Source organism: Peromyscus californicus, unplaced genomic scaffold (assembly GCF_007827085.1).
Source record: "Peromyscus californicus insignis strain IS unplaced genomic scaffold, ASM782708v3 Scaffold_8__1_contigs__length_139910024, whole genome shotgun sequence".
NCBI lineage: Eukaryota > Metazoa > Chordata > Mammalia > Rodentia > Cricetidae > Peromyscus > Peromyscus californicus.
Genome location: NW_026294606.1, coordinates 208,839 through 220,004, shown reverse-complemented (window position 1 = coordinate 220,004; position 11,166 = coordinate 208,839). Strand labels below are relative to the sequence as shown.

The 11,166-nt window shown below is 43.9% G+C and overlaps 1 protein-coding gene across 1 annotated transcript; it reads right to left on the bottom strand.

Moving 5' to 3' along the window:
- Positions 1-1,136: 1,136 nt before the first annotated feature.
- On the bottom strand, positions 1,137-10,170 carry LOC128103692 (putative serine protease 47). Its single transcript, XM_052728269.1, has 4 exons — positions 9,983-10,170; positions 5,703-5,980; positions 2,514-2,677; positions 1,137-1,454 (listed from the first exon to the last, which is right to left on the bottom strand). Exons 1-4 carry the CDS (start codon positions 10,126-10,128, stop codon positions 1,137-1,139), a joined length of 906 nt encoding a protein of 301 aa, XP_052584229.1. The 5' UTR covers positions 10,129-10,170.
- Positions 10,171-11,166: the final 996 nt, after the last annotated feature.

Genomic DNA, 11,166 nt, shown 5'->3' with positions numbered 1-11,166 from the left:
GATAACACCATGATTAGAAAGGATTTATTTTGCATCTCATGAGTTGTGTCTGGTTCCTGTGGACCTGGGATAAGCAGGAGCTCTCCTCTTTATTGAGGGTTCTAAAAGCTGGGGTGGGCAGCATTGTGAGGCCTCTTAACTCTTGCTGGCCACATACATACTCTGTGCCTGGTGCAATTGCCTAAAGAATGGGCCCACAAGACCATTTTTTGTTGTTTTAAATTTTCCTAGATTACTAAGTCCTGAGTCAACTAAACGATAAGATTACAACAAGTTCTGACCACTGAAGGGTGGACAGAGACAGGTATGGCCTGGGCTTCAGACATCAGGGACCAGGTTTGTGGTAAGAGTGGGGCCTCTCGGAGTAGGTGAGGGTGATGCTGAGTATTCATCTAGGAGTAGAGATTTGAGCACTGTTGGTTTAATGTTTAGTTTTCATACAGCCACTAGAACAGCTTCTGTCTGCTTCTGACTAATGCTCCAGTCCCCCACATCCATTGAGGCTTCTAGCCACAAGTCACATGTCTATCCCTTTGACTTGATCCTAGCACAGCACCCCACAAAATCACTTCAAACAGTCTCTCAGGTTCTCTGTGCATTGGCTTTTCCTCCTTAAAATCTCAGGAGTGCTTCTGCCCTACTTCAGGAAGAGGCCCTTGCTCCCTTGAACTTCAAGGACAGATGTAAAGTTCTACTTTCCCAGAAGGATTTGGCATTCCCCAAGGCATGGACAATCTACAAGGCAAGAGAGATGTCACTTTCTAACTAGAATGAATCCTTACTCCTCAGTATCCCTGTAGTGGGCATGCCCCCACTTGCCTCCCCAATTAGGCATGTCCTAATTTCCTTGCCTTTTCCTCAAGGAGAGTTTCCTTGTGATGCTCCATCTCTTCCCTTTTGAGGTCTGATGGCTAACTCCAGGGTAAGTCTGGTCACCGAGGGATATGGGAAACCTACAAGGTTGGTGCAATAAGACTTGAAGAAGGATGAAGCTTTATTGCTTGGCTTTCCTGGGCTTGTTTGTGTAGTGGCAGTGAATGGGCAGATATGATGAGGAAAAGATGCAGATGGTAAACTAAAGAGTGGAAACTATAGCTTAGAGAAGCCTGAGCCAAGAATGCCCAAAGGCCTGGTGCTCACCCTGGGGCCTGGTCTTGAGCCTCAGGGATAAATAGTAGCAGGAACCAGATTTGTGCAGCTATGAGGATGCTGCAGGGCTGTGGGGAGCCAGCAGCTCTCAGAGGCCTGGGTTGAAGTTCTGTGTGAGGAGACACAGATTCAGATTCTGGAAGTGGAGTGAGTCCCTTGACTTGGCTGATCCAGTCAGTGAAGTAGGTGACCCTGGTGAAGACGCTGGGGTAAATAGGACGCCGGCAATCCAGGCCCCAACTGGCCAGTCCTACCAGGACCCATGCACTGGTTTGGTAACAGATGAGGGGCCCCCCAGAATCACCCTGAGGAGAGAGACAGTAGTTAGTGTGAGATCTACTTAGAACCAGAATTACCAATTGCATGTTAGGACCCTACAGAGACAAGATGGATGAGGACAGGTATCAAGCTATAAACATATGGACCTTTCCCTTTGTTTGCCATGCCTGATGTCTAAAAGGGAAAGTTTAGGGACTTGTAAGCAAGCTGGTTCTGCTAATCTATGTGTAGATCCTGGCTCTGTAAACTTTGAGCTGCTGTAATATATCCAGTCAACTCTACTGCCTTTGGTAATTTTGGCCTGGACTATTTTCTCAACCTATGAATGGGAACTCCTGAAAAAATATGCCTATCCCCTGGCTGGGTGAAGACAGCTCATATCACCAGGCAATAGGCAGGGGTCTTCAGAACACTGCTGAGAGTTACTAGAGTTGTGAAATGTCTTTAGGAAAACTCCATGGGAAATCCATTCTATAATGGTGACAATGTCATCTCAGAAGGGCCGAAGTCTGCAGAGATGGGGAAGGCATTGGAATCCAAACATCTGGGCCCTGGTTGTGCTACTCCACTTCAGACCAATCATTTTCCTTCTCTGGGACAGTTTCCCCAGACAATCCATTATGTCCAATAGTGAACTTACTTCTATACCATATAAAGAGTTCCCATAAGAAATTGACAACCCAACAACAAAATGAGAAACTTAAATGAAACATCACAGAAGACAGGATATGACAATAAACATGCAAAATATACTAGTGGCAAGAAAGGGAGATGGGTACCAGAAGCATGCTAAGTCATCACTGGAAGTATTACTAAACTGTTTACTTAGAAATTACATATTTGTATTTTTGTTATGCCTAAATAAAAAAGTATAAAATATGCAACAAAACTTGATGATAGGATTTGCTAAAAGAACAGCTATCTTCAAGGAGACTATTGAGGCATGAACCCAAGGAAAACAAGTAGAGGTAATAAAACAGGAAGTGTGGGGGTCTCCACAAAGACTAAAGGACAATACAGCCACTCCTGGAGGAACTGAGATAAAGAGAACAGGCATGGGGAAAACACAGGATGGCCTTACTCACCCGGCAGATGGACTTTCCTGTGGAGAGGCCCCCTGCACACAGCATTTCCTCATGCACATAGCCCCTGCTTTGGCCTGGTCTTCGCCCATATAAGGCATTACAAAGCTCGTTCTCAATAATTCCCACTTCACCTTCCTGCAGTGAGAAGGGTGGTAACAGTTTTGCTGTGAAAATAAAGAGGAAGTCAGTGATGGACACTGTGGCTTAGTTGGGAAAGACTGATGCTCATCGGACAGCTGAGTGTCAAATTCTGTTTCCATCTTTCTACTTCTCGTGAACTTCTCTCCTCTTTCTCAGAAACTCCCACTTACCATCTTCACCTCTCACACAGCAACAGATCACATATCTACTGTGTAAAGAGGCAAAACCCACTAACACAATGTGCCCAATGTTGTTCAGCAACATTTATCACTAACCTTTATCCTATGCCTTCATCTGCCCATTTACTCATATACTCACTTATTTTTCATTACTTTCATCAATCTATCCATTTCCCACATCCACCCTTCCATCCATCAACTCTTTCATTAGTGTCTCTATCCATCCTTCCTCCTTGTACCTACTATCATTTCTGTCCACAACATCCAGGCACCATCTTCCTCCCTTCCTTCTTTTTTCCCTTCCTTCCTTCTTCCCTTCCTTCCTTCCTTCCTTCCTTCCTTCCTTCCTTCCTTCCTTCCTTCTTTCCTTCCTTCCTCTCCCTGACTCACTCAACTCCACCTCACTCACCTATCCACTGACCATATCACCAATATCTTTGTGCTAGTTAAACTGATACAAAGGACCATTTTTTAGTTGGGAAACCAAAAAAAAAAAAATTAACTCATTGGTGTTAAAGAAATAACACAGGGAGAGGTGACAGTACAGATTGTCTACTTTAGCTCACATAATTAAGTAAAATGCAGGTGGGTGCTGTGAATGATTGATTGATAAATAAAACTCTGATTGGCCAGTAGCCAGGCAGGAAGGATAGGGTAGGTGGGACAAGGAGGAGAAGAATTCTGGGAGGTAGAAGGCTGAGGCAGAGAGACACTGCCAGCTGCCGCCATGACAAATGAGATGTAAGGTACCAGTAAGCCACGAGCCACATGGCAACTTATAGACTAATAGAATGGGTTAATTTAAGATATAAGAACAGCTAACAAGAAGCCTGCCATGGCCATACAGTTTGTAAATAATATAAGTCTCTGTGTGTTTACTTGGTTGGGTCTGAGCGGCTGTGAGACTGGTGGGTGAGAGAGATTTGTCCTGACTGTGGGCCAGGCAGGACCAGGAAAACTATAGCAACAGGTGGGACACTGAAAAATAAGTTGAAACCAATCATACCAAGACTAGAGAGGAGAGTAAATTGCATAGAAAAAAAAAAAGGGTCCTGGGGTGGAAATGATCTCAACATCTTCAAGGAGCGGTAAGGAGGCTGGGGTTGAGTATATTAGGGAAGCAGTAAGTGATGAAGCAGAAATGGATCAGGGTGCTACCATCACAGAAGACCTTGATAGGGATTTTTTTATTTTGATTTAAAGCACAAGTGAGATGGTAGTGGAGGGTTCTGAAAAGGAAAATGACATGACTATGTTTTAAAGTAATGCTGACAGCCACATGGAGATTTATGTAGAAGCACACAAGAATAAAAGTAGAGGACCATTTTAGAAACTACAGTCAACAAATGGGAGTTAATTATGCCAGAGTATGTAGCAGCAGCACTGTGGAGTACACATCAGTTACTAGACTGGTATAGTAAAACAAAATGTGGGCTCAGCTTTCAAAAATGTGTGCATTTAGGAGGGATGGGGAAAGCTCCTCAGGAAGACATGTTCTTCCCCAAACACCTAAAGTACTTCTTTTGAGAAGAAACATGCCAAATTATGATACTACAAACAATTACAAATCTACATTGTTTTTCATTTACATTATTCCATAAGCATATTTCCCAAGTCATAATCCTTTAATAAATACTTCTGGTGATGACTCTGCATACATTTCTCTACTTCCAATCTAAAATAATAAAAACAAGGGGTTCTTAGTGGCTCACTGGTAGAGCCTGCTCCAAGTATGTGCAAGGCACTGGGACCAATCCCCAATACCAAAAATAAACAAAACAAACAAGCAAATAAAACCAAAAGGATTTCTCCATTATATAGTTCACCTGGCAAGACGATAAAAACAGCATAAAAACAGTTGAGATTAAGTGATATTAAACACTCAGGAACTGCAATAGTTCTCATTTAATCATGCATCCTCAAATGGTCTCAAATAACATGTGACTTTCTTTCCACTTTACTCATGTACTATACTTCGGATATTGAGTGTTCAAGCCAGTGTGTTTGAGGCCTTTTCCTCAGCCTGTGACACTATTGGTAATAAAATATCCTATTAGTAAGAGGTAGAGCCTAGTGGAAGGAAGTTAGGTCATTGGACATGTGTGTCTGTTAAGAAGATACTAGTATAACGGTCTCTCCCCTTCCTCTTTATTTGCTTCCTGGCCACTGTAAGGTATGTATCATCATTCTGCCACACATTTCCTCACCACAATGTGCTGCTTCACTAAAACAACAAGGCCAAATGATCATGGACTGAAAGCTCTGATACTGTAAGCTAAAATAAACCTTACCTTTTAAAACTGATTACCTCAGTTCTGGAAACCTGATTAACATGGAACAGACTAGCCTCCACACATGATCATTATTTAATCAAGTCACCTCAGATCTATGACTGATTAAAATATTAGAATAAAAAGACCAGTCGGACAGTGGTGGTGCACGCCTATAGTCCCAGCACTCGGGAGGCAGAGGCAGACGGATCTTTGTGAGTTCAAGGCCAGCCTGGTCTACAGAGCAAGATCCAGGAAAGGCACAAAGCTACACAGAGAAACCCTGTCTCAAAAATAAATAAATAAATAAATAAATAAATAAATAAATAAATACTAAAAAGACCATTAATAGATTCTTGATGGCAAATGTCAACAGTTCCCCACCTTCAGAACCTGGGCTGCAGGGAAGTTTGCAGCTGTGGACTCTCATACTTTCGGAGTTAGAAGGACTCTATAATGGCCTTCTTATGTCATAGGCCATGGAGGTGAGGTACAGAGGGAACATCCAGTGACTTCAGAAACCTTCTTTCCTCCCCATGCACCTCTTGTCTTCCTCCTCTCCCTACCCTTACTCCCTCTCCAACTTCTCTTTCCCTTACTGTCTTCAGAAAGCATTCCCCATCCAGTTATCCAACAGGAAGTGTGGTTGAGGAGCTGTGTGTCTTTAGGTGGGAGGCAGGCAGGTACAACGTAGGATGTGAAGTTCACGGGCAGACACAGCTGCAGCATTGCAATGTCACTCCCAAAGGAATGAAACTTCTCAAAGTCTGGGTGTTTGATGATACGGTTCACAGATATCTTCTGAGTGTGCTGTGTTCTCTGGTACAGCTGAGTATTCCCCAACAGAACCTGATAGTCCCCTGGGGCCTGGGATTTGCTGAAAGATAAAGGATTCCATCATCACCATCATCTCTGAGTGGGAGGATAGTCCTGTCTTCCTGAACCATCATTTGTCACTGGCCACTGTGCCCTGTTCCATGCAGCTTGGTCTCTCCCTTTTTGACAGTCAAGTGTTGGGACAGTTTGAATGAGAATGGCCTCCATGGGTTCATATATTTAAATGTTTGGTCCCTAATTGGTAGAATTGTTTGGGAAGTATTAGAAGATGTGGTCTTGCTGGAGGAGATGTGTCACTGGGGGTGGGCTTTGAGGTTTCAAAAGCCCAAGTAAATTCTTAATTGCACCTCCCTCTCTACCTTGTGCATGAGCATCAGCCCTCAGCTACTGCTCTAATGCCATGCCTGCCTGCCTGCTGCCATGCTCCCTGCCATGATGATCATGGACTCTTATCTCCTAGAACAGTGAGCCTCAATAAATATTTTCTTTTATAAATTGCTTTGAACATGGTGTCTCATCATGGCAATAGAAATGTGACTAAGACAGAAGTTGATACCAAGGAATGGGCTATTGCTGTCACAGGCCTGACAAAGCTGCGTTTGTTGTTGTTTGTGAGAAATCCATTAGATTTTGGGAGTTTGGACTAGGAAAGCAGTTGAACACTTTAAGCAGGACTTAACTGGCCATCCTAGCAGGACCTTGGAAAACAATAGTGTTGATAGCAATGTGGACTGTGGAAGCACAGCTCAAGAAGTTTCAGAGTGGAACAATATTAGCAATTGAACTATAGACCATTCTTCTGTATTTTGGCAAAGAATGTGTCTACTTTTTGCACTTGTCTTAATAATCTTCTTGAGGCTAATTTCATTGACAGAGGAGAGTTCAAGACAGCCTAATACTGACTTGTTCACTTGGCTACTAGTGATCACCCTTATGCAGATCTACAACAAAAAAGAGCAAGCATGGAAAAAAGAAATACAAAATGTACAGTTTGAGAAGAAAAAGAACACCAAGAAATTTAATGTTGGAGACTTAGTTTATGCTGAAGAGATAAGGAGAATGAGAGGAGGGTGGTAAAGGGAATGGTGTCCTCAGGGTAAGACCTCACCCAGCTATTTCTGCAACTTGTGAAAAGAAAAGGCCTAAGGAATTACTTGCTCCTAAAAAGCAACAATAAATCAAAGCTTATGCAAATTCAATTCAAGAAGGGAGCCAGGTTCCATTCTAAGTAGGCAGCAGAATTTGGTGACATCAGCTATGCGGTTCTGGCTTTAGAGTCATGGAGGACACATGAGTAAAAGGGTTGTGGAATCTTTCTCTGTTGTTAAGAAAAGCTGCTGAGGCCAGGCATGTGGCAGGGGAATCCCTGCATGAAACCCAGAAAGGCCATTATGTGAAGTTGTGAAGGTGAAGCCTGGGTTGTGCTGGAGACCTCAGGATATTGGAGATGCCAGAGCTGCAACTATGGGATAACAGTCAAAGGGAGTTGAACCAATCCAAAAGAGAAAATTTATGTTGTAGTCAGAAAAGCTGGAAGGATAGATCCATCTGTGTCCTTTGACATTGGACATAGAGCTTCATGATTTGGAGTTTACGCTGCTGGGTTTCAGTCTTGCATTGGTCCAGTATTCCTCACTGTAGCCCTGTTCCTTCCTTTTTGAATGGTAATGTATATTGGAATACCACTGTATGTTGGAAGAATGTAATACACTTTTTTATCTTATAGGTTACAAGTAAGAAATTACTGTGAATCTCAGAAGAGACTTTGGACTTTGAAATGGTGTTGAGACTGAAAGACTTGGGGATTTCTGAAGTTGGACTAAATGCATTTTGTATTATGATATGGCCACAAGCCTAAGGGGGCCAGGGAGTAAAATGCTGTAGTTTAAATGAGAGTGACCCCCATAGGCTCATATATTTGAATGTTGGGTCCCTAGTTGGTGGAACTGTTTGGGAAGAATTAGGAGATGTGGTCTTGATGGAGGATATGTGTCACTGAGGGGTGAACTTTGAGATTTCAAAAATCTAATCCTGCCGGGCGGTGGTGGCGCACGCCTTTAATCCCAGCACTCGGGAGGCAGAGCCAGGCGGATCTCTGTGAGTTCGAGGCCAGTCTGGGCTACCAAGTGAGTTCCAGGAGAGGCGCAAAGCTACACAGAGAAACCCTGTCTCGAAAAACCAAAAAAAAAAAAAAAAAAAAAAAAAAATCTAATCCATTACTAGTTATCTCTCTCTCTCTCTCTCTCTCTCTCTCCACTTTGTACATGTGGATTGATATTTAAGTTTTCAGCTACTGCTCCAGCACCATGCCTGCCTACCTGCTCCCATGCTTCCTGCCATAATAGTCATGGACTCTAACCCTCTGAAACTGTGAGCCCCAATAAACATTTTCTTTTATAAGTTGCCTTGGTCGTAGTGTCTCATCATGGCAATAGAAAAGTAACTAAGTAGGAGCCTTCTTTCTGCAGGCTGATGGATATTCTATTCAAACCTCATGACAGAGTATTCCCCATTATATTTTAGAATTGAATGAACAAAGAATTTCAGCATTGGAAGGGTCCCTAATAGAGTCCTCAAATCAAACCTTTTAAATTTTTACTTAAGAAAAACTATGGCTGAATCCTATTTTTATGATTTAAATCTTACTCCTAAGCCAATAGCTAAAGGCATAGTCATTAGCCTGTGGTGCTATCCAGAAAGGGTGGAACATTTAGGAGGTGAGGCCTAGTGAAAAGAAACTATGTCATTAGGAGAAGGTGCTTGAAGACCCCCCACTTCTTTTCATTTCTTTATTTCCTAGCTACCATGAGGTGATCAGGACTCACCCACATATGTTCTTGCTGTGATTATCATAGATTCAAAGAACTAGAACAACTAACTTTGAACTGAAACCATGAGCCAAGATAATCTTTCTTATTTTTGTTCATTTTCTGAATTATTTGGTCACAGTGATGGAAATCTAACGTATTTTCCTGCCCCCTTACCAAGGATTGCTTCTCCACTTGGTGCTAAGCACTCATAAAGGACTTGTTAAATACACACATGAGTACATCAAAAGGAAGCTTTCCTTGTTCTTGAATAGGACTGAGTAAACAGCTTATGTATACAGCTTTGTTCCCACAGCTCCCACACTAGGAGGGTCCTCACCAACTCAATTCCTCCCTTCTGGTAGCCCCTGCAGCTCCTTTGCATTCCTCCAAGATTGCAGCATCGTTATAGACTTATGTTCCTCAGGGCTGCCCTCCTCACACACTTTGCCATGTCTTACCTGCACCATACTGATTGAAGCTTGTTCCTTCTGAGGGAAAAGAAACCTTTACTTGGGATCTCCTACATTCTGTTCCCTAAAGGATCTCAGGTGAATTCAGCACAAAATAGGTGCCAACAGGATTAAGCTAGAGTCTCAAAGCCAAAAAGCAAAGTTTCATTTCCCTGATCTGGACTGTTTAGCACCCATTCCCTCTGGGTCCCTCCATTTCTGATCAGAAGCTAGGCCCTCTGTATGGCTCCAGAGAGCCCGAGGAGTTAGACTCCGGGCTGTCTATCATTTGTTCAGGTTGGGGGGCCTGCACTTCCCATCCATAAAGCCTGATATGGCATAAGCATGACCACAATTTTTCCCATGACTTAGTTTTACAAAAGTAAGAAATTAACTGGCTGCTAGTCATATGTGGTCTTTGCCTAGAATCTGGCTCACGGGAGAGTAAGGGACAGTAAAATAAGATGAGGTCTGCAGGTAGACAACAAAGCATGGCCAATCCTCTTGGGAAACATCTGCATTAGTTGGCAGACACAGAGCAGGAGTATACGGATCCCTACAGGAGCTGAGAATTAAAGATAATGAGGACCAGGACAGATCAAGGAAGTTTTGATGACGTATGGGGCTAATCCAGGCAGAGAGAATTGTGGGTCAAGGAAGGACTGCCCCAGAGAGAAGTCCAGAGGAGAAAGGCATGTTATCTCTAACTTCCTTCCTCCTCTCATCCTGCATCTTTCTCACCAACTAGCCCCTCTCTGGGGGCTCCAGATAAGGCAAACTCACTTTAGAAAGCAGTGGGCCGTGGAAATCAGCCAGTGGGAATCAATGAGGACAGCTCCACAGAGATGCAAGCCCCGGTACAGCAGGCTGGCCTGCCATGGCCACTGGCCAGCAGATGTATCCTGGCCACCGAACACCTTCCCAACCATCTTCGGCTTCCCACACACTGAGGAGACACCCCCATGCAATCTGTTAGAGACACAATTCCTGAGAGGCAGAATAACACCCTAAGGAAGCTCCTCCACTTCACAGATTGGAAGATCATGGCAAAAGACAAGTGCAAATGACTTCGGGCCACCCTCTTCCCTGCTTTCACTGACCACCACCTTGGATATGAAAAGCTCCACTGACAGTTCTGTTGGAGCAGAAGTCTGGTAAAATGGGATGGAGCAAATAAAATGCTGGCCACAGCAGCCTATCCTTAAGTGGGCCTGCCAAGCAGGTGGACCAAAGGGAGGCTATATGACTTAATTTTCTCAAATAACACAGCTCTGCTTATTTTTCAAATAACAGAACTAGAAGTCTCATAGGTTACTGATATTAGTTGCTCAAGGTCATGGTTTCTCGGTGACTGTCCCAACTTCAGTCTGCCCAGTATCCCAGGGAAAGAGAATTACTGGCAGGACTCTGTGGTGCTTATGAGGGACCTGGGACAAGTTGCTTTACATTTCTAAAAAGAGACTGGGTGAGGCCAGTAATGACAACTTTGTTTCTATGATTCATCTGGGAACAGATTACTGGTCCCAGATCTTGATAGGCTGTCTTTATCTTCTCCCAGGAATCAACACCCCAAGCCTCGGGGTGCTTCATCCCCTTTGTCCCCACTCTTAGTAATCCCATGATTTCTATCAATGGCTCAGCCCTGGACACCATTTTGCTCCCATGGCACCACACAGGGAGCTAGGGTACAAAGAGGGGAACCTAAACCCCCTTGGTTCATATTTTCTTTGGTACCACCTGGTTCCAAGGGGAAGGCAAAAGAGGATCACTACTTCCGGTGCCTTATCTGGCCTTTACAGCCTCCACCCATCACCCACCCACTGGCTTTCAAACGGACCTTCCGCTCCGCTCACAGAATCCTGGTGCCTGAGGGCCGACGGTTTCCAGCCTTGATGTGGCTCTGGTCTCCTTGGTGCTACCCCAGGAACCTTTGAGGGACTAGGGACACCAGGCTTCAGGACAGGGCC

Coding starts and splice junctions, on each gene's coding strand:
- LOC128103692 (XM_052728269.1), bottom strand. CDS start 10,128: ATGGTTGGGAAGGTGTTCGGTGGCCAGGATACATCTGCTGGCCAGTGG. Junction 2,678..5,702: donor GGGAATGCTTTCTGAAGACA/GTAAGGGAAAGA, acceptor TTATTTTCACAG/CAAAACTGTTACCACCCTTC. Junction 1,455..2,513: donor CAGGAAAGTCCATCTGCCGG/GTGAGTAAGGCC, acceptor CTCTCTCCTCAG/GGTGATTCTGGGGGGCCCCT.